Source organism: Passer montanus, unplaced genomic scaffold (genome assembly GCF_014805655.1).
Source record: "Passer montanus isolate IOZ18808 unplaced genomic scaffold, ASM1480565v1 scaffold2, whole genome shotgun sequence".
In the NCBI taxonomy this organism is placed as follows: Eukaryota; Metazoa; Chordata; class Aves; order Passeriformes; family Passeridae; genus Passer; species Passer montanus.
Genome location: NW_024366591.1, coordinates 5,861,713 through 5,885,526, shown reverse-complemented (window position 1 = coordinate 5,885,526; position 23,814 = coordinate 5,861,713). Strand labels below are relative to the sequence as shown.

The following is a 23,814-nucleotide window of genomic DNA, read 5'->3' as shown; positions in this document are numbered from 1 at the left end:
AGCAGAGCCTAAAACAAAGATTTCTTGCTTTCAATGCATATTTTTAAATAAGAAAAGGATTTGCTCAGGAGATAAATTATCTGAGTAGTCTGGCACTGTATCAGTATGCTATCATGTCTTGCTTTCTTACACACCAACATCCTTTTCTGCCAGGTTACTTAGAGCAGAGGCAAGACTAGCTTTATGAACAGGAAGCTTACAGGGGCACCTACACCTCATTTCATCATACTATATGTTTAGCTTAACTAGCCTTCAGGCTAAACCCTTTTAAATGCTCTTGATCAGCTTATGTAGAAAAATGAATTCTTCTTTAACACACCAGTAATCCAAAGTATGGAAGAAACTATTCAAGGCCTTACATCACAGAGCTCCCATTTTACTGTATAACACAGAAGAGAACAAAAGGTCAAAACACAAATGTTTGAAAATTCTGACTGTGAGAAAAATAAAAAACCCTTTTGTTTTCATAGTATGTGACATTCTCTATACTCCTTTTGAGTTCAATTTCATTATCTCAGAATAACCAGTTTCTGAGAAGGATCATAACCACAAGTAACCTCAGAAAAATGCTTTGGCTTTAAAAAAGAAATCTAGAAATCTAATGAGAATTATTATTATTTTTTATGTCACTATTATTATTACTATCATTGTTATTGTTGTTATTATTATTATTACTACTTCCAGTCCAAACTAAGAGATACAGGTGGCTTGGATCATCCCTACAAACATTAGACTAACCTTCAGCTTCAGATGCTTTATATTAGGTTACCTTAGGATGTGAAGACATAGTCTTAGCTAGGTTTAAATTAGTGGGAATTTTGCTGTAGACTCCAAGGGACACTTATCTGCCACAATTTCGCCTTTTGAAGGTATCAGTGCTTGCCAAAAACTTTTTCTTGATTTACTTACAAATTAGTGCTAAAAATATTTTGTTTAACATATAATGGGTTCAAATTTTCAGGTGCTATAAATCAGTGCAGCTGCAGAACCATGCCAATTTAATCCACCTGAGGATCTACCTGTAGGAATACCCCATTTAAGATCATTCATAGCAGTAATTAATTTTAGAATATTTTTGGTTTTACACAGCAGGTAGTCACAGTTGTTTCACCAAGGACTACTGCATTTTTGTGGTTATAACCAGCAAATCAAGCAAACCCACCCTTTCAGAAATGTATTATTCCTTAAAAGTAAGACTCCAATTAACCTAGTTTTTTTCTTTATTCAGTCCTGGCACCACTCAGCAATTATATGCTATATTTAAATTTAGACAACACAGATGCAAACATGCCTTTGCAAGGCTACTTACAACAGAAGAACTGAATAACAGTGATTCATTGCTATTAAAAAGTTGATTCATATTAGCTATTCACACAACTTTGTGTTACTTGTTAACAACTAGAAATATTTGTACAAGATCATATTTCAACCTCATTTATTAAAAAATTGTTTAAAGTAAATTCAATTCATTTCTACATACATACTACTTGATGTAGTGCTTTCATGATAAGAAATAAATTTGCCATTTATTGGCAAATGCACTTGTGCGTTTAGCCTTACAGGGAAAAAAAGAAAAAAACGGATGTTAACACAACTGCAACTGGGAAGGAACCTCTTCCCCCTATTACTTCTACACATACTTATTCCATGCTGCTGCAGAATAGGATTCTTCTACCTAACCCATAAATATTTAAGAAATTTTGGTATTTGCCTTATTTTAAAATAACACAAGGCATTTGGAAGACAAAGATTAGGCAACCTAACATGAGAAAGAACAAATCCATCTCATACATATCAATTATAATAACTATAGACTTGCATTGCTGTAGTGGTTTTTTGGATTAAAGTGCACATAATGTAAAACACCATAATGTTAAAAAAAAAAAATCAATATACCATTGCCTAACTTAATGAAAATTAATTTATCAAGTAGGAGCTTGCAACATCGAAAATTCTTGTTAACTATTTCATTAGAAAAGTATCTTGATTTTGGATGTGCCTTTATTATTGTATTGTGTGAAAACACTAGCAGTTTAGATAAAAAAATAGATATATACAATCTTAAAAACCTTCACCTGTCTATTCTCCCTCTAAGATTCCAGCTAGCAAATGCTTTTCCAAATATGTAGCAAAAGGTAGGAATGACCAGTAAGTGATATCTTTAACTGCAAAACTTTTTTCTTCAACTTCTGCTCTGCTATAATGTCTTCTAAGTCCTTTCCATTCAGAAAAAAAAAACCCCATAAAATCAAGTAACCATCCAAGTCGGTAACTATGCAAGTGTTGTGTGAAATAATTTGTTGAAGATGGTTAACTTTCCACTGATTTCCATGGAGTTGTAAATAGCACAGAATAATTCGGGTTGGAAGGGACCCTTGAAGGTCATCTTGTCGAGTCCCCCTACAATGAGCAAGAATCTTCAACCAGGTCTTTTGATTAGCTTCTATATAGAACACAACATAGAGTTATATCTAGTATTTTCTTTAATTACACCTTGTAATTAAATTTATTTCATGACAGAGAGCATTAACATGTGTTCACTCAATATGCATTTCAACACTGATGGGCATAGTTTGAGAATTATTATCTGAATGTTTCTTTGGGTGACAAAACTAGATTTTTTTTCATGACATGAAAGATCTGCACATGTTATTTACTTCCTTCTGGTTCTTTACAATGGCTGACAGTGACTTGTAATTCTCTCATAATTCTCTCTGCTACACCTCAAGTTATTCAAGCATACTAAAAGGCTATTTCAAAAATAGCCTTTTAAGAAAGTCTACTGACTTCTGTGTATCTCAATTATCAATAGATAACATCTCTTATATGATTATAAAAAGTGTGAAAAAAAATGAAAACTCTAATAGACACCATTTTTTCCTTCAACGAAGAATAATTAAAAAAAAGTATTATTGTGAGGTAAACTGACAAAGATTCTCTTGGAGAAAAGTAAGATTTATACATTATTGAGACTGATTTGAAGATGGAGGCAAATTTCCCATGGATTTTGCTAGAACAAGGATTATGAAGCATAGGTTAAGTTATCCTGGATATATTAGCTGATTTCCCTGATATGAGAGCAGCAAAGAATAATTCCAGTAAGTAAATCCAACGGCCATTAAACTATTATTAAAATGAGTCTTACTTTCTCTGACAAGATCCCAAGACATATATTGACTTACACTGTTCCAAAGTCAAAGACTTCAATTAGAGGCAAATCAATAGAGCGGTATCTAAAAGATACCTTGTTTAGATCCAGTGTAAGGAATTGCTTTCTAATTTACTGTAGTGAATGAATAAAGCCATGGAATGCATAAACTTAAATTTATCCATTTCACTGACCTTGAAGCTGACGCCCTTTGTACAAATCCTTTGTTTTCGTTGGGTGAGCTCTGGCACCATTATCACATTTAGGCTGTTCATACCTAAAGAGCAAACAGGGACAGAATAAAACCAGCCAAGATTATTTGGATAAAAAATTAATTAATTTTAAATTTTGTAGTCCTCATACCTTCTTCTATTCAGGGAATAAGCCCACATTTTCATTCAGAAGGCAATGAAAATTTATCTGTCCATCTTTCACTTACCTCAAAGAAACCATCTTTATTCTCCTGGAGTTGATACCAAACTAAAAAAAATATTCTCTATTATAAAACCCATTATACTGGAAAGAAAACTGAAGAACTGCTATAAATTAATACAAAATAAAAATTATTTTGAAAAAGATACCAAAGAAGCCCTGTAGAAAAAAAAAAGAAAGACTGTCTCCCACCTATAAAACAAAAAAGTCATAAATAATACCACAGACAGTATTCATGTTGGGAAACACCAGAGAAACAATACCAAAATCACAACAAGGCAGGTACTGTAGTTTGGGACTACTGTAGCTCTAAATTCATGTGCTACTGTATCTTCTCAAAAAAAAAAAAAAAGTTAACGTCACTGTTTTGAACTAGAGTGAAAAAGTGATAGGATTTCCAGAAGGAAGGTAATTAGGCTGGAACTGCTTGAGGTGGACTGTGAAGAAGACTGGATCTCCACCTGCTGCTGGAATATTCTGGCTCTTCTATGCTTGCTGAGTTTATTTAAAGTCACTTTGTTAGTCTGACTGGTAACAAGAAACTGTGCTATTTGTACTTCCAATGAATAGTGACTTATGCAACACCACTAGCAATATTTTTTATGCAAGACCAGGAGGCATGGGAGATTCTGCTGCTGAATTCCATCTCTTTTTCCATGTCTCACTATCAATGCATGGTGGTTTTTCACTCACCTCGACAGTCTCTTTCTGAGAAATTTTTATTTTATTGTCCTAAAGTAGACTGAAATTGCAGAACCTAGCAGGTACCACTTCAGAGAATTTTTCAATTCTCAGTCAAACTAAAATGAATTTTGTCTATATACATGTGTGTGCACATACACACTGTTGACTGAATCTAGATTCTTTCATAGTTTATATAACTGAAGTTCTACTCCAACTTCACCAAAATCACATTTACTGAGGGGTATACTTAAATTTCTTATTAAAATATACTAACCCAATTTTTTTTGGAACAAAATATTTCTAAAAACATTGAATGGTGACAATGTCCTGGATTCAGGTCAGACTGCTTCTAAAAACAATGCCTAAATATTTTGCTCTTAATTATCAGGCAGCACAGAGAACTGCAATATTATTTTTTCCTTTGAGCACTTAATTTATTTCTATACCATCTGATGAAACTGACTACTGGCCCATCAAATTTTAGCTTCTGCAAGAAGGTACAGTATCGCTTTTGTGGACATGGGAGAGCTACAGAGTCTTTTTTACCCTAAAGAATGGCAGAAATAGAAGGTGCTTTGATAACATGGGTTGGATTCAGATACTTGATGGATGACCACTTCAATCAGCCAAGAAAACAGTGAAAGTGAAGTCTCTGAGCAATACTCACTAATGCAGTATCTGGCAAACAGCCTGGCCCCTGATTAATCTGATACCTGACTCTGCATTCCCCTCCTTCTCTTCCATTACTGTGGCTGCTCTGTGCCTACATTTCATTTTTTGGCCTCTACTCTTCTACCCTTTTGGCTGATATTTTTGTTAAACACACACATAGTTCATCATATACAAACTAAATCTATAAAAGCCCAATAGGTGTTAAAATGCTGCAATGTGAAAAGTCTACATTTTACTCTTTGAAGCAACTGAAGAAAGAAAACAAGTCACTTAAAATTTACCATACAGGAACAGCCACGCTAAAAACCGATAACAAAAACAGACTTGCCTCAGTTTTCATGGAGAAAGAGTGCAAATGGGATAGCATGTCAGAATGGAGCACTGTCAGGTTAAAAATATTGTAGTTAAAAGACATCCCAAGTTACTCTTTTGAATTTAAAAGGGGAAAGAATCCCTAGCAGTAAATGTATATCTAGAATTGGCAATGGCTTTGGAAGACTGCTTTATACCTCTGATCAGTCTGCTGGGAAGCACTAAGATTTACTGAGGTGTACAAAGCAGTAGAGATGGAGGCTTCCACAGGGATTCTACAGTGTGGACAGCTTCATGAAACAGATGATTTATGTTCCTTTTTAAGTTCAGAGAATCTTGTGCAAGTTTGGGGTTTACTCTGCACGAGATCCTAGTTGCTAAAAAAAGTCACATGTGAGAACACAGCCCCCTGGTTCCCACTGAACCAAAAGGCTGACGTTCATGTTGTGATTTCCAAGAGGCATTGGGAGCCAGCTGGTGAGGACCACACCGACACTTTCGTGGGGATGGTTGTTTTTAGCCTTTAAATACATTACCTCCTTTCAATCCAGATTTATTCCACAACTTCACCTATTTCTTTTGTTTTACTGTCTTAAATGTCCTAGAGGAGTTCATCACTGACATACCTTTATTTTAACTCTAGAACGAGTTCCTTTTTTTCTGAAATACCTTCATTGACAAATTATTTGTCTTTTTTTTAGATGACAGTGTATTAGAAGGTACATGAGTGTTAATAACTTCCCTTCATTTTGAGGGTCTTATTTAATGTGACTACCATTTATTGAGGTGTTCAGAACCTTATAATATGACAAATAACATCCTCATGAATACATTCAAAACAAATAACAAGCAGAGTATTGTTCTGGCAATAGTTTCCTGGATCTGTCTGTCTTTCTCTGCTGTCCCTTAGTGATTTGACCCTTATTTGCAGAATAGAGATTTCAGTATTATGCACCCATTTTGCTACGAGGAGTACTAATGTTATCAGTTCCTGCGGTAGAATTTGAAGATCCTTTAATTTGTCTTTTGAAAGTGGAAAACTGAAAGACAGTACACCAAATTTTGCACAAGCCCCTGGCTGTTTAAACTAGGAAGGACTCTCATGTTCCTTCTTTCCCTTCTTTAAGAATTACAAAAAGACAAGTATATATTCCTCATTATATTCTGATCCCCCATTAGTTCCCTCCCCCTGAGAAAAAAAAGAAAAAAAAAAGTTTAGTTTTATCAATACAGAAAAGAAAATTAAAATCAAAAAATTAATGGGATTCCAGCCCATCTAAATATTTCTCCGAAACAAGGTCTAGACATTCCTCTTAAACTCCAGGCAGTAAATCCCACCTGCTTGTTTACCAAGACTGTAAATTCCTAAATACATCAGTCATTCTTTATTTAGTATGAAATTCCTAAAACTCTCCTTACCCATCTGTGCTCAGAAATATCCTCTTTGGGGATATCACTAAATTTTACTTCTTCAGAGCTTCACTGAGGACTGACCTTAAGTCTAACAAAGCTGGAAAAATTAGAAATGGTCAAGAACATAGCAGCTGATCTTTTCAGTATCAGTCATCAGGCAGAGTACTTTTGTGTCTAAACCATATGCATGGAAAGATTGGATCCAATTTTCCAGCCTTTCAACCTTGAGACATGCAGCACAGTGAAAGGTCTTCTCGCTGCCTCTTCTCCCACAGCTGAGTGACTGTGTAGTTGCTAATAACAAGAGCCCAGCAGAACAAACAGGGGAAAAAAGAGACAGAGACTGATTCTAGGTCCATAGGTGATTCATCAAGGGGTTGAGAAGTCCTAGAATTCCAGTCTGTATGATGTTAGGAGCCAAAATGGCACATACTGCATGCATACTATACGTATGAATAGGAAAGCAAGGTAGTTGATTTTTAATGATCATCACCTCCAATTTCATAAATGGTTGATCCTGATGTACAGGATGTGGCAGGAAGCTCACACAGATGAACAAAGTGCACCTAACAAAATTCACATTTAAAAAGGAAGCATACAATTGGTCAGCTGATACAGGAGGAATAAACAGACACTTCAAGTGCACAGCAGTGGGTTTAGGAATCTGGTAAGGAGCATGAAGGTAACAAGAAGAACTTCCTACATGCATGTCAGCAGCAAAAAGAAGACAAGGGAAGTGTGAGCCTGCTGCTGCGTGGGATAAGAGACCTTGTGACAAAGAACAGAGAGAAGTACTCAATGGTACCTCCTCCCCAGTCTTGTAAGACCAGTCTCCAAGGAATCCCAGGTTCCTGAGAGCAGTAGTAAAGTCTATAGCAAGGCAGACTTATCCTGGGTCATGAAGGATCAACTCAGGGATTGTTTGAACAAACTGGACATATATAACTCCATAGGACCTGATGGGATGCGCACACAATGCTGGGGAAGCTGGCTGATTTGTGGGCCCCTCTATTATATCCGTAAGGTCATACTGATTGGGAAAGGTTCCTGGGGACTGTAAGAAAGAAAATGTCACTTCTGTGTTCAAGAAGGGCAAGGAAGAGTCACATAAGCCAGAAAGCCTAACCTCAGTTTCTGAGAAGGTGATAAAGTAAATCCTCCTGTAAGCTATTTCAAAACATATGAAGAAGGTGATTGAGAGTAGTCAGGATGGAATTATGAAGAGAAAATCATACTTCGCCAATGCTGCAGCTTCCTGTGATTCTGTAACTTACTCAGTGAATAAGGTAAGATGGGTAGATATTATTTATCTAAATTTTAGCTAGGCTTTTGACACTGTCTCTGAGCACATTCTCATAGACAAACTGCTGAAGTATGCATGAGATAAGTGAACAGTGAGGTGTGTTGAAAACTGGCTGAACAGCCAGTTTCAAATAGTTGGGATGAGCAGCAATATTTCAGCTGGAAGCCAGTCACTAGTGGAGTGCCCCAAAACTTGTTTATCATTAAACAGTGTTGTTTAATCTTTTCCTTAATGACCAGGACACTGGGACATGGAACAACTTTAGTAAGTTTGCAGATGATACAAAATTGGGAGGAATCATCTGGTGTACAAGACAGTTGTTCTGCCTTTCAGAGGAACTTCAACAAGTTGCAGAAATGGTTTGGCAGGAATCTCATGAAGTTAAAAGAAGAATGCAAAATTCTTGCCCCTGGCACAGATTTACTCCCTGCATCAGCGCAGTATGAGATCAACCAGCTGGAAAGCAACTTTGAAGCAAGAACCCTGGGATTTCTGATGGATGCTGAGTGTAAGGCAGCAAAGAAGGCCAATAGCCTCCAGAGTTGCATTAGAAAAAATACTGCCATCAGGTCAAGGGTGGAGATCTCTCATGAGAGGTCATGAGACTTACCTGCAATGCTGTGTCCAGCTCTGAGCTCCCCTAACAACAGAGACATGGACATACTGGGTCTAGCAAAGGGCCATGAATATGATTAAGGGACTGGAGCATTTGCTATAGTAAGAAAAGGATGCTGACACTATTTACCCTGGAGAAGAAAAGGCTCACAGGAGATCTTAATGTTGTCTCTAAGTATCCAAAGAGAGGAAAATAATGAAAGGGAAGTTATAATCTCCTTGCTGATGTCCAGTGGCAGAATAAAAGGCAGTGGACACAAAATAAAATGCTGAAAATTTCATTTAAAGGTAAGAAAAAACATATTTTTAACTATGATGGTGATCAAACACTAAAACAGGTTTCTTAGAGAGATTATGGATTCTTCATTCTTAGCAATTCTCAGAATAAGCTGGACATAGTCCTGAACAATCTACTATAGATGATCTTGCTTTGAGTAAGGGGATTGGATCAGAAAACCTCCAGAGACCCCTACCAATCTCAGCTATTCTGTGACTATAATAAAATTATATCAATAAGAACTAAAACACACACACAAAAAAAAAAGGAGAAAAAAGAAAAAGGAGAAAAAGAAAAAGAAACAACACCACAAACCCTCCCCCCAAAAAAACCCAAACCAAAAACCCACAAGAAGAAAACCCAAACTAAAACAAAAACAGAAATAAAACGAAGACCACACCAAAACCCAAAACCCAACAAAAATAAAACCTCAGCAGAAGCCCCATTGCTTGATGAGCACAAAAAGATGATTTGGACTCAAATTAGGGAAGAGGGAATAAAATTATTTAAGATAATAATTCAAAGAAGGATTTGCACTAAAAAGAAGAAACAGTGACCAAACCTAGGAGTGGAGAACAGAGAAAGAGCATAAAAGGGAATATCTGGAATCACTAGAAGTCATCTTTAGATCTGCATACAATATGTATAGTGATCCTACAGTTTTAGGATCAAATTTAAACTATTATGTTTTGACCATTTGTGGACCTCAACTCAGCAGAAAGAGTTGATCAACAGCAACTTTAAGTGATAAAATCAAAGAATCCTTAAGGTTGGAAAAGACCTCTAAGATCATCAAGTCCACTTGAGATGGCACTGTAATTGGCATAGTCTAAACTATGGTATAAACAGCTAGCAATAAATTAGCACTTGAAGAATACATGAAAAAATCCTCCCCAAGAATATACTATTTTACAGCAAGTGGCTTATAACGCCTGTTTCTTTCACAAACCTTATGCAAATGATAAAAGAGATTTTGTTGAAGTTATAAAAGAGTTATGATTGCATCAAGATACCTATACTGCCTGCCAGCTCCATATGAGCTTCTATAGCATTTCTACAAGGGCCAAACCTCAATAACCAACCTAAATAACAACCTTTGGAACCTGATATGTGCTTTGCCTACATCTGCACTATGTGGCTTACAATAATTTACCATGTATCCGGTTCAGCTGAGATGACTGAACTCCAACCTTCTATTAATAACACACTAAAATTATATTTCCTTGCTATGGGTTCCCAAGGAGTTGTTCCATCAAAGCCCATCATATGAAATAGTTGAGGAGGTTGATAGAAAAATAACAAAATAACTAAGCATTTCTGAGGTTGGACATGTTTTGTGTCATAGACCATCTCAGTTGCCTCTTTTATATTCAGGATAAGAAGTGTGAGATTTCCTCTGGGATTATTCATTATTTGCTTCAAGTCTTGGATTCCTAGCACAAAAAAAAAAGGAGTAAAGAAGAGGACTAGGATAGCAAACTGCCTGTGCCATTGAAGTGAAAGAGTCCATGGCCATCTGGCCCTAATTTATGATGTCTCGAAATATTTCACTTTATAGTGGAAAAAACCTATATGACATTAATTCCACCAGCAACAGGGTAGTCCATGGACATTAGGGCATGTTCTTACCACAGCTTTTGAGAACTGAACATGTACTCCCTTACCTGGTTGATGTACCAGGGATGGGACGTCCTGTATCCACCAGAACACACCAGCAGTAGCCCGTGGAAGGATGGCACTGCACTGGTTTGTAGAGGCCACCCTGAGCACAGTCTGGAATGAACACATTGTCTTTTTGGGGCTGCTTTGCTTCCTCCAGGGCTGACTGAAGTTCTTGATCACATGACGATGCTTTTAGATGGAAAAGAAAAAGTACTGAAGATAGATGGAAAGAGCCTACTCAATTTATCAAACAGATTTTATATCTTTCTTTGACTGCATATAAGAATTTTGTTTGTGAAGGCTTGCTGCAGCTCAAATACCAGGTACATTGTTTTAGGCTATATATTGTAAGAAACTTTAGCTTCCTTTTCATGCAGCTCCTTCATTTTATAGTCCCAACAGTATTTTGAACACCCCCTTTCCTATACTTGATGTAATCTATGGATAAGCATATACTTTGTGACCTTAAAAAAATCCTCATGCACTCCACATACCCTAAAGTACAGATTCTTTTCAGAGGTAATAGTAAAAATCCAACTGCTTAGGATTCCTTAAATGAATTATTCATCAAGATATTCATTTGGATGTTTATATTCTGCTCACTCTTTCCAGTTTTGAAACAACCTTTTAACACTGAGAATTCTTCCACGTTCTTTTCTGGTGATTCTGGTGTTGGCAATGTATCATTTGCTCTGGAAAGTAAAAACCCATGGGAAGAATACATTTTTATGTCATGTAATCTGTATGTCTGAAACCTTTCCAAATGTGTGAAAAACTTACATATCTATACATTCTCAGCCTTTACATGAAACTATGAGGCAAGGGGGAAAGAGCAGAAACCACAGGGCCTGAGAATGCCTGTCAGTTTACACAAGTAAAATAACACCTCTGCTGAGGATCTTTGGTCACTAATAAACCAGTACATGTGAAACTTCAGGGACAATAAATAAGAAAGACTATTTATTAAAATAATTATTTTACTAGGGACTTTATAATCACCTATCATGTGAAATGTAGATTGTTAAAAAATACATTTCTAAATAATTCCCACATGATCCAGTAGGAAAAAAAAATAAATATTTGAAAAACAAGAATATTGAGGATCATGCAGGCATTAAAGTTGCTAACTGGAAAATTTCAAGTAGAATTTGAATCAGTAAGAGATTCTCTTCAGTTAAAAAACAGTCATTTTAATGTTACAATTTAAAAAAACTGTGGGTAATATTTGCTCTTCTTTCAAGCCAGTTAAAGGATTTACTTTTTGACTTTTAATAGTTCAGTGCACAAAGAACAAGTTGAATCCTGACTGAATGTTCTAGTGCATTTTAACAAATTTCAGCTGTAGGGTAATCTTGTTTTCTTTTACCCACAGAATTCAGAAAATGCTTTGCAAATTTTAGGCACCAACAGAAATTCACTAATCATGTCCAGAACAATACTGCTCCTTGACAGCCTTCTGCATATGTAAATGTCCAAAATCAGTCAAACTTCTCTGGCAGGGGAAAAGGTGCTAGGAAGCTAAACACCTTCTTACTTTAAATGGCACACAATTCCATCTATACAATGGCCTGGTTTATAAAACAGTGTACTTTTTTTTTCAATCCATGTAAAAGGTTTAAAGAAAGAGAATATCACTTTCTAGCTTGATTCCATGAGGCACAGATGGAGGTCTTTAGCTGACTTATTTTCCTCTTTTATTTCATATAGTATTTGAACAGGGTATCTAGATAAATTGATGATTTTGCATGCTTTTGTCTTGGTCTACCCACTGACATAAACAGATATTGAATACCTCTCAAATTTCCAATCATTAGATAATAAAGTATATTTAGAGAATCACTGTAGTAGGAGCAGAAACACTCTTTTAAAGAGGGAAATAGGAATTATTTGTGTGTTGAAACATTCACTGAAGTAACTATAGTTTGACAAAGTAGAAATCTGTCACCAACATCCTCCTAGATTAGCAGAAATAAATGTTCCCCTTAGTTAATCTGGATTATGATGAATATCAAATAACAAGCTGTGACAACTCTAGAAAACACCTCACTTAGCTTTGTTGTTAACTTTTTATGTTTTGTATACAAGCAAGTAAAAAAGAGCACATGGGGTGAAGTGGCTGCCATGAGAGAGACATGAAATAGTTACTTTTTAAACTCCACTAAATTACTGTCTCTTTCATAGTGATAAACCTTGGGACCATGCCATTAGTTACTGTGACCTTCTCTTGGTTTACGTCCTTGAAACTAGCAACATAATATGGCAGATATGCAGGTATTCTTATCTCCCCAGAAGCCAGCTTTGTATGAAAAATACATTTGTATGCTCCCACCTTTGTTTAGAAAATACCCTGGTGTATAAAGACCACATAGTCAGGTCATCCAGATAAACAAAATGTATCTGAACAGAGTGGGTGTGATGGAAAATTCCCAGTGCAGAAGCAGATATGATTTTTTTCAGCCGTGGGCATACTCTGTGCTCTCTAATTTCTGTGAAGCTCTAGCTTCTACTGATTGAAACAACCCTTGAAGGACTGCACTGCTGACTCACAGGCTAATGCAGTCACCTCTGTTGAGGTGATTTAGGTGAGGTGACAGTGTTAGACATTACTGGTCTTTACTGGTTGACTTGCTGAGGCAAGATTTTCTACAAGCTGTTGCTCAAGCCAGAAATTTGTATCTTTAGCACTAGGTCATGTTTCTTCTGGTCCTTTTATTCCCTTATGTCAGGTTTTAAATCTCAGAGGCACAGAAAAGCAGAATTATGCAAAATTATGGGGAAGATGTCACAAGAGGGCTGAAAACGTGGCTTACAGCTTTAGGAGGGACAGTCAGAGGACTGCTGCAACTTAACCTCAGAAGTGAGACTGGAAACAGAGCAGACAGTAATCAAAGGAAGGTTTAAAGATAAAGAACTTTCCCCTTCTTGAAACTTTCAAATTCTTATCTTTCGCTTACAGATAGGAAATTTTAACAAGCAGAGGAATACTTATCAATGGGCTTAAATTACTTTTCAGATAAAATCTAGATTATTTTTAACAAATTAGGAAAAAAAAATATGATAAACATTACATCTGTCACTTGTCTATGAGCCAAATGACTGAGTCTTATTACAAATCTGCTGAACAGAGTTCATTAAATTCATTCAACAAAAGCGCAGAATAGCTTATAATTTTTCTCCCTTACATCATGGCCCATGAGCTTCAGGCCAGATATCAGGCCATCTGCCAGGAGAGTAATTTCTGAAGCCTAATGTTTTATGCACTTTTGACACTACCATTTGTGTTACCATTACTATTTCCCTGTTTGTTTTCCACACTAGAACATTGATCCTACCTAAAGGAAAACTGGTCTAAAGTGCTTATCTATAATTCCTGCCTGCCAGAAACAGAACATTAATCCTTTGTGTGATTTCCTGTCTGAGGGAAACATTTGTCCACTTTCAGACTTTTCTATCAATTATTTAAACCAGGAGTAGTGGAAAGATGCAACTGTAGCCCTGTGATGCTAAGAGCTCTTATCACAAAAGCTACCACACCACTGAAAATAATTGCCTTTGTAATGTCAGAAGAGTCATGGTCAACAAATGTTCATTTCCCAGGAGAACCAGTGATAAATGTCATTAACTTAGAAAATCTCTGACAGTTTGTCCAAACAATCTGACAACAACTATGAACTGGAACCATAACAGATGGATGCCAGAAGTTCATAAAGTGAACAGTATGGAAAAGGATCTATGCCACAATAAAAGCAGGATAAACACCTTACTCATTAAAATGCATCAAACTTTCTCTGGAATGTGTTACTACAATAACATTCCTTCTGGAAACAGAAAAGCACAGACACTCCAGTTTCTTCTTTTCAAGGAATGTGCTTACACTGTTGTTATTTTACTTAATTCCTTCAATTTTACCTTGCCAGAAAAAAAAAAGAGATAATTTCCAAGCATCTTAGTAAAAAAATATAAACATGCTTAAAAATATAAACAAAGCTAAAAAAAATCCTTTCTGCGTAGTCTGCCATTTTAGCCAGTGCTGTAGCTTAGCTGGGGTAATTTATTTCAGCTTAATAAACCTTTCTGCATTTCCTACCCAAACTACATTTTCATTTATTCTTATAAACATTACTGATTCAAAGCAGACATTTCAATCATATAAGGAAATACACCTTTTTGACTGGTTTTACACCAAGAGTTTTTGTATCATCCATCCAATGGCCATTTCTGAATGACAAAGTAAAATTCTTGCTCATGACAAAGAGCGAGTTAAAAAAATGCTTTAGATGTAATGTGTGTTACACTTCCTTTGTCACAGTGATATTCCATTTCTTCCCTTTTCACTTCAAAGATTAGTTGCTAAATACATTTTTTATGTTCTGGTTTAAGATGCCTTTACAGTTCATTACAACCAGGTGAAATGCTGCTGATATCTTCTGTCAATAAGAAACACACTTCAGCTAATGACAAACTCAGAGGAAAAATTTCACATTTTGTATAAAATCTTTGGTCTTTTTTTTTTGCCAGTCCTCCCTAAGAAAAGAGTCTGGATTTCAATAAATCAAGTTCATTTACAATATTTTTCTACAAGAAAATTTAAATTAACTGAATTAATTTTTAAGAACAATACCTCAATAGTAATAGGATATAAAAATTTAAATCCTTATTTATTAAGGACTCAATTTACTCATCTGTGATGGTCTAACTAAAATGTTAATGTTTATACTAGAGGAGAATAGCAGTGATTTTTCTGGAAAAGTCATCCTGAATAATCTATTTAGCTGTGCATTTTTCCATTGCATGTCTAAAACACTGAGTGTTGTTTTATGTATGTTAGGATAATCATCTTGTTAGTCTTGTAACAGGCTCCTTATTTTAGAAATTCAAGCAGTTTTCCTGCTGTATCTTATCACAACTTCTCCCCTTGTGTGGAATTTCATGATTAGAAATAATTTGAGTTGGGGTTTTTTGCATAAATGCAAATAGCTGTATTTATGTCTAAATTTCAGTGTGGTCCACAGGAACAAGTTGTCAAATGTGCATAAAATTACAGAGGCATCTGTATGGTACTTTAACATTTCCTGCCACTATACAAACACTTCCTTCCAACTCCCTTAACCCCACAATGTGTATATAACAAACAGAATCCGCTCCAAGTAATTCTGTTCTCAGTTGGTTCCTTCTTCCTCCTTTTCTCATTATCATAATGGGCCATGAAAGAGCAATTGAGACAGCCTGGTTTTCAGGGTAAATGGATGTTTTATTAGGGCTTGAATCTCAGTGTCCCCTACAGAAAGCAGGTAACAAGAAACCTGTGAACAAAAATACTTCCAAAAGTGAAAAGCAAGTTCTAGAGGAGTACAGTGTAACACTACAGGCAGTTAATATTGCAGTTCTATCCTGTTTCTGGGAGGATATACAGACAGAATATAATCATGTCATCATACCTAAATTGCTTATCAGAGTGTTCTTCAAATCATCTGTCTGTCCTAGTTATTTAAACAAAATTTAAGTGCACTTCAAGTACTGATTTACAGAGGCTTTTTGCTAGTTTATTTCAATAGAACATAATTAGGATGGATCAATACTCATCCTATTGACACCCATGAAACCCTCCAAGAAATTTCATATCTCATGAGAATAAGAATTTGATCCATTTGCTTAGGATGAACCCTCTTTGAACCAGTGAAGTTGATACACCCCAAGGAAACTGATCACAGTATGTTTTTATATTTTTAAGTACTTTTCACAGTATTCAAGTTTCGTTGAATGGAATTCCACTTACATTAGACCAAATTGTATTTCCACATATGACCAGAATGTTCACTTTATAAAGGAAAGTGGGAAGTGGGATAATTTCTATTCAAGCTATGCACTTCCTGCAGAGAACTTGAATTTGACTGAATGGCAAATTGTCTACTACAGCAGTGGCTCCATCAATCCAACTCCAACAAACACACCCCTTCAAAGTAAACTAACAGGTTCTTTACCTTAGCTGATCAATTTCATCACCCAGAATCCATCAATTCTGTTTCTGCTATAAGCACTGTTAATACAAATGACAAAAATTCCCCAAATTATTTAATTCTACTAAAGGAGAAATGTAATTCTATAGCTTTCTGTTTTTTCAGGGTTTCCAGCTTTTGTCCAGACATTCTCTAACATGACAGATTCCTTCTCTGAAGAAGTAGATGAAATGGTATAATGCACTTTGAATGACAGCTTCTTACCCTTTATGTATAGTAAGCTGTTTCCTTGTCCCTCATGGCCAAAGAATGTGCATCTCACACCAATCTTTTTTAAGATTGTTTTTATTCAAACCAGGACACCTGTTCTTGCAAGAATTTCTCTGCCTAGCACCTCTTGACACTTTCAAGTAACCTAGATTCTAACTGAAATCAAGTGCAGCTTAATGCTACAAAAAAAAATGCAAGAATTAATTTGCTCATGCTGCTAGCTTCTGATAAAGGCTGTTCATTAACCTGGATCAAACAAAGAGTATTTATGCGGGCCAGGCTTCCCCCAGTAAAAATCCATGGAAAAATACCTACTAAATTCAATGGACAGTACATCAGGTCTCAGCTGAATATATTCATATGCAAGTATGTTTCCAGTTAAGACTAATATTTGTCTATGGACCAAGTACTGATAGTAAAGAACAGTTAACATTAATAAACACTCAAGCTTAGACCCAACAACTAAATGGTAACCAAAACCTAGGACTAAATTACAGCATTTATACTCATCTGGTATCACATGGTTTGATTTACGTTAAGTTCAGATGAGAATCATCATGAGGGTTCTCAAAGCCTGGAGGAAGCTGGCAACTTTCCTACCCATATTCTTTCTCATTTGTGAAAAAACTTGTGGGAACCAAATATTGCAGGTCCCTTGTTGCATTTTCAGAGAGCGTGCAGCGTACAGCTGATCACTGTTTTGCACTTTTGGAGCTTGGGATGATGATTGTGACTAAAAAAGCAAAAAGCTCATTGCTTCAACACAGACCTAATGATTAATTTATGTACTTTAGTCCATTGAACAAAGAAGGATAAATCACAGACAGATGCTCTCATTTATCTCTGTGGTTTCATATGCAAAGACACTGCAATACACAAGGAAAATCCTCTGAAAATGCACTGAGCCCATTGAAAAAAATATTCAAAATACAGAGACCACTAGCCCCATTTAGCTTTACCTGAAAAGAGTATAATCATAAGGAATATCATCTACTGGGATACACCAAGATTTTCTCAACTTTTACCCTGGGTCCGAGTAGCCAAGTAGCCCTATATCAAATCAAGATTTCTGAAATACACAAATTCTGTTCTATCAAATGGCAAAAGTTTGGGGGCCATAAGACAGAGGTCTGAAGTGTAATGGGATGACTTGCTCTTTAATCAAAATCCAAACCCACTTTTCTGCTGGTATTTTGTTTTAAGTTTCTGGTTTAAGGAAGTTTTTGCACAAACCTCTACAATTCTTTATTTTCTTAAGATTTGAAATCCTGTAACCACAGTTAGTGAGAAAGACTATAACCACAGTCACTGCAAAAGAAAAAGAACTGTTTTGCTTCAAAAAGCCTGCTATTTTAGCATTCTATTTTGTTGTTCCTTTGCTTGCTTGTTTATTTATTTTAGCCCAGCTTCTTGGTTAAACAGATGAGAAACATTATGCAAGTATTCAAATTTATCCTCTCACAGAATTATAACTAATTTAAATTAAACAGCTATTCATTTGTGATCTTTTTTCTCTTCACTGCCATTGAACAGACTAAGAGATAAAACTAGCTACCTCTTTGAAACCAAATGTAACTCTCTATTTTGCCATTCCTACTCAGATTGAATAAAACTGTAGTGTGAGATCTGTCCCGGCTTGAAAACTCACACTGAAATTAGTCTTCATTTATAAACATGACACAATCAGATTCTAAACATTTAAATATTAGCATTTATTTCTACAGTAGACAAATAAGAGAGAAACATGAAGTGAGTATACATTAGATTATAGAGATTATAGATAGGAGTTACTTCAGAGATGCATTTTGCATTATAGCCAAAATTTTTGTATTGAATTTCCCAGGTCAAATATTTTATTGTACCATCCATGAAATGTGAGAGTGCAGTAAACCAAAAGCAGCATATTTTTTGTTGAATCTTTAACAGCAGTGCATGAAAGTGACAGCAAGCCTTTGTAAAGTATCAGGCATAATCCAAGGACTGTTTACACTCTATCTTCCTCAGCGGACATTTAAAAAGTACTTTTACACAAATCAAAAATAATTTAAAGCCAAATGGTCAATGACATGGCATCAGGCTTCACAATGAGAATGGAAAATATGGTCTTCTGAAGAGATGAGATCCCTCATCCTGCTTTTGCTCAATTAAAGGGAGATGTATTATCATCTCCAGGTGTTTTTGCTAGGCTTTGTTAACTTGGCTTCGCTAACATGAGAGAAGATAATGTGCAAATGACTGCCCCATTCTGCAAGGATACATCTGAAAGCAGTTATTTTCCAAATGGGATGAAATCTGATTTTCCCACATAAGCGAAAATATTGATACCTATTATTGTTACATACGGCTGCCTCATCCTGCCATAGCAGAGCAGCCCCACTGTGTTCAAACTGCAAAACCAACCAAACAAAAAAGTCATCACCCAAAATTGCAGTAAATGAAAATCATTGACTTGTCCCAAACAGAGTGGCTGGCTGGCCAGCTTGCTATAGCAATCTGAAGGCTCATTCATTAAACAAAATTGCGCAAAGCTATCATTCTTGCTTTATGAGTATATTGACCAGCAAATGTGAGTCTCCTGCCAGTGGAAAAATCTCTCATTTTTCAAGAGAGATTTGAAGTGAAAATAAAGCTGGTTCAGTTTTTCCATAGAGCTGTGAAAATTAAACTCTTTGCCAGGTAAGCTGAGGATACATATTTGTTTGAATAGCTGTACTAAAAATTAAAAACAAAATAGGCAAAAAGGGGTGCCTAAATTCATACTTTGCCACTTAAATAACCCAGCCATCTTACACAAATGTTTATCCATCTAGCATTTTCCCTCCATGACACAGAAGCTGTTTCTCTTCCCCATTTGGGAAACTGAGTGCGTGGACATGACTTGGGATATTTGATCTTAGGCACTCAAATAATTTTCCTTTCAGAGGTGTACAGTGGCATCTCTGGCTGCAGCCTGTGTCATGTTCCTGCTACTGGATCACACCGCTAATACTGTTGGCACCATGCAATGTTTTCCAGCCTTATTGCTTAACTCCTGCCTGAGGTGACTGCACTCCACCAACATTTAATTTTCTAAGTATCAACTCATTTCCACCTTACAGACAGAGCCCTCACTACATTTGCAGAAGCCAGCAGGAGCCAGGATGATTTCTGTTTTGTGGGAATACGATCTGAGATGCACAGTTTAAAAATGTGCAGATATGTTAAAAAAATATGAGAATGTTATTTGAATTTTGGTAGGTCTCCTTTACATGTGTCAAAGCATCTTATAAAATGGTCAATACTGTCTGCACCTTTGTCTAATTCAATGCAGACTGGATGGGCATTACAAAATGGTAAGAATTTGGCCCTCTGGCACTGAGTAGGAATGCAGATACTAAACAGGCTCCTGAAACAGAAATGTTCCATTTTTTCTTAAGTATTTCAGGCAGTTACTTCAACAGCTATAATACAAAAGTTTATGCTACCATTGCCATTACCTCTCAGAGTAAACCTACTTGGATTAAACAATCCCAAAATTTAAAAAATGTAGTAATACTGAAAACATATTTAGACCCTTAAAAGCTAACCTATGACAGATGAATCAAAAACTTTTCTACTGTTTATTTCTTCTTCATTTCATCAAAGAGAAGGCTAGAACCTTCTGGCTGGAACTTAGAACCAGCATATTATTGCTCAACTCAAATTACAAGGACTGTGTTGTGCAATGAAAAATCTTTTAACAGAGCTAAAAACATATTCTCTAAGGTGGTAAGGTGGTATTACCTGTTGACGATATTGCTCCCAGAACTCTTCTTCTCAGTATGAGATTTTGCAACATGAAGCCTGGTCAAATGGTAACTGCACTGCTTTAACCCTGCATAAAGCTGAAAGCTCATCTCAGATTAAAGGCTGTACAGGTCTTTGCCCCGCAGCACACTACATCCAAAGCACACTATTTATATAGCACGTAGGATGTCAGTATTCATAACAGGAGAGCTCCAGGATTCAGAAAGAAGACTGTTTACTGATTTTGGCAAAGTTCTGTGTGCAATAAAAAGGATGAGCCAAAGAAGAGTAAAAGCCAGTAAGAATGTTCTAATATTAATTCTTTCAACTCCAATAACTTTTAATACAGTTTTATGTTGCTCTTTCTTTTCTTTTTTTCTTTTGTCATATGGCCATGGTTAAACAGCCTGTGCTTTGGTTTCAAGAGCAAAGACAAATCTTTGGCTTGGCTTTACCTTCAAACTTTGGAAAAAACCAAGGGCAATCTGAATTAAAAATAAAAATTCCAATTCCATCCCATTTTCATCTATTTTTTCAAAAAGAAATAGTTTTCTAAAGAGTAGATCATGCTAAATATGATGTGAGAGTAAAACATTGCTATGCTTTTGAAGAATGGGAGACCTACAGTCATACTGAAAAAGTCCAGGCCAAAATTTCTGCTCCAGTGAACTGGAACCATTCCATTGCATACAGTAGGGATCAACAGCAGAAAAGTTAGTCCTAAGAATATTCAGAACAATTTTATTAAAGTGTCTAAGGATCCTTAGTCTTTTACAATCTGTGATTACTTTATCATGATTAGTTTTGCTCAGAAGATCATTATTTTAAGTGTTTAACATGCCACACAAATGACCTGTATAAACGGTACGGGCCTTGCAAAAATGCTTCCAGCAATCTATTCTGTGTGAGAGTAAAGAGCAGGTTTCCCAAAGTGTTATTTTTCAAGGTGTTTGCTCGGTATTTCCAGCCCTTTCAGACCAGTTCCCATCTCGTCTCCCCACAGAGACATATACAACTACCTCAAGCTACATTTATTTTGAAGCTCTCTGCAACCAAGGAAGAAAATCCCTAGAAAGACTAGTTTTGGCAGTACTGTTCAAACAAAACAGATTATAAATATTTAACTTTTACAATGAGTATCACAAGAAAGAGCAATGTTGACATTCAGTCACCTAATAAGGAAACGTTTTTATTATTGCTTACATGAAGAGAGTTCTGTTATTGTTTCTACATATAATGCATTGTATGCTTTGTGTTCTTTTTAATTTGGGAAAATTAAACATTTTTAATTTCTGGACAATAATGCAAAAGCAAGCTCACTGCATGATGCTCCCAGGAGGTTGTGAAGCTATTGCAATCAGAGCTGTTGCTAATTAAATCTGCCTCTTGTTACAAAGCATTTGGAGCCAAACCAATCAACCACTGGCATAATTAATGTAGCTCACAAGGGCCTTTAGCAGTACTTGTTTTCATTAATCATGAGGAACAAACACAGACTAAGGAAGAGTGGAAAAGCCTGTGTATTTACAAACCTGCTTGCCTTGGGTCTCATTTGGAAACAACTACAGTACAGTCCCATGGCAAGTACCCTTGAACACTAGCAATTTTTCTTCATATATGTATGGACATTTTCATGAAGATAACTTGCAGGAGAAGACACAGGCTCTCTCTTGCATCAAAGGGCAAGCCTATCCTACTTTGCTTGTGTTCTACATGCATATTTTACAATGACACAATGACAGGTATAGTTTTCAGAATGAAGGGGAGGAATCTTTAAAGTTATCAATCAGTTGCAAGGAAAAAGATGTAAATCCAATGTCATGATTTACATGACTGAGACACTAAGATCAACAAACAAAACAAAAGGCATGCAAAATTGAAAAAAAGAGTGCCTTTTCATTTAGAGAAATATCACTGTTTCAATTGGTCAATACAACATCTTTTTTTTCATTTCCACCTGCTATAATACATAAGTCTGTAAAGCTCCGTATTGTATTCTATAGATGCTGTCTCAGCTATCTCTCTGATGAAACCTTTCTTCTGCTTGCATTGATCTGTCCAGACTGCAACACCCCTGCCCAAAGCAGAGCCAGGATTAGAGCCCTGGAGTTCCTGGCTAGCTGCCCTGAATGTAAGCAATGAAACCACACTGTTTCCCCCTACTAGCTGACGTCAGATGTTTTCCCATACAATACTTTGTAGGCTGCTTAAGTCCCCACAATGATATCCTGAGGAAGTAATATTGGCACAAAATATAGTCCAAGACTCTGAGCACTAGTGAGTCAGACCAACAGCATTGGCATTTTGACACTTGTATGGAGTTTTATTTGAAAAACTCAAATGAATTTTCACAAAACCACTCAAAGCTTTGACTAAGGTGATGCATTCTTACTTAGGAAGCATTCTAACTTAGGATGAATTCTTATTTAGGAAGCATTGTTACTTAGAAGGGTACTGAATTAAGGCTGAAAATATATTTCACTAGCTTTAGGGTCAAACATCTAGTTGCTCCTACATTTTGATATCCTTCAGTATCCTGAAGTGTGGATAACACAGCTGGACAAGGTATCTCTGTAAAGGTCTCTGACATCCTACACAGATAGGTAATGACACCTTTCCAAGTTGACTCAACCTAGGAGTCAAGCTCTCTCTCCTATTCTTTGCAATCACTGCTCAACTGGGTGCTCCTAAGAGCACTCAGCTTGGTTTTGGGGTCACTGTATTTTCAGAATACATCCTGCAAACTCATAGCAGGATCAACAGTCTTTATTTCCTGGTTATTCTCCTCATAAAGCCTCCAGTTTATGCCTCTGGTTGTCTTAGTTAAAAGGAGAATATAAAAGATTAGAGAGATGATAAATCAGTGTTACAAGAAATGTTAACCAGCATTTGAGATTGCACAATGATATCTAGGGAAAAACTAAGAAACAAGCAGTGAAGATCAGCTATTGACAGGAGAGAAAGAAGACTGCAAATAAAGGATTGTAAACATAATGGGAATTCTCTGTATGCAACCAACTTTGAGGATGAATAACAGAGACTACAGTAACATAACAAAAGTTAAGCTTAAATATAGTATTCTGATTCACAAACTTTTGTAATAATATAGGGAAGGAAAAGACCTGAAGCAAGGCATTTTCCCTCTAGCCTTGCTGTTGACAGGGCGTGCTCTATATAGAAGCCACACGCACCCATTTTGACAAGAGTATTGGAAAGGTAAGTGCACCACGACATTCTTAGCACCATGTTTAGTTATGTGGCATATTCTCTGATGTGTGAAGGTATTTATGAATATTCAATTTTT

At 36.2% G+C, this 23,814-nt stretch overlaps 1 protein-coding gene across 4 annotated transcripts in view; it reads right to left on the bottom strand.

Annotated features, from left to right (window-relative positions):
* The window catches only part of SMOC2 (SPARC related modular calcium binding 2), a 140,512-nt gene that overhangs the window by 33,008 nt on the left and 83,690 nt on the right, over nucleotides 1-23,814 (bottom strand). For all 4 annotated transcript variants that reach the window (XM_039707716.1, XM_039707718.1, XM_039707715.1 and 1 more), the window contains exons 8-9: nucleotides 10,521-10,707; nucleotides 3,343-3,425 (exon numbers count right to left, since the gene is read on the bottom strand). In XM_039707716.1, the coding sequence (XP_039563650.1) occupies nucleotides 3,343-3,425; nucleotides 10,521-10,707 (270 nt within the window). The remainder of the gene's footprint in view (nucleotides 1-3,342; nucleotides 3,426-10,520; nucleotides 10,708-23,814) is intronic.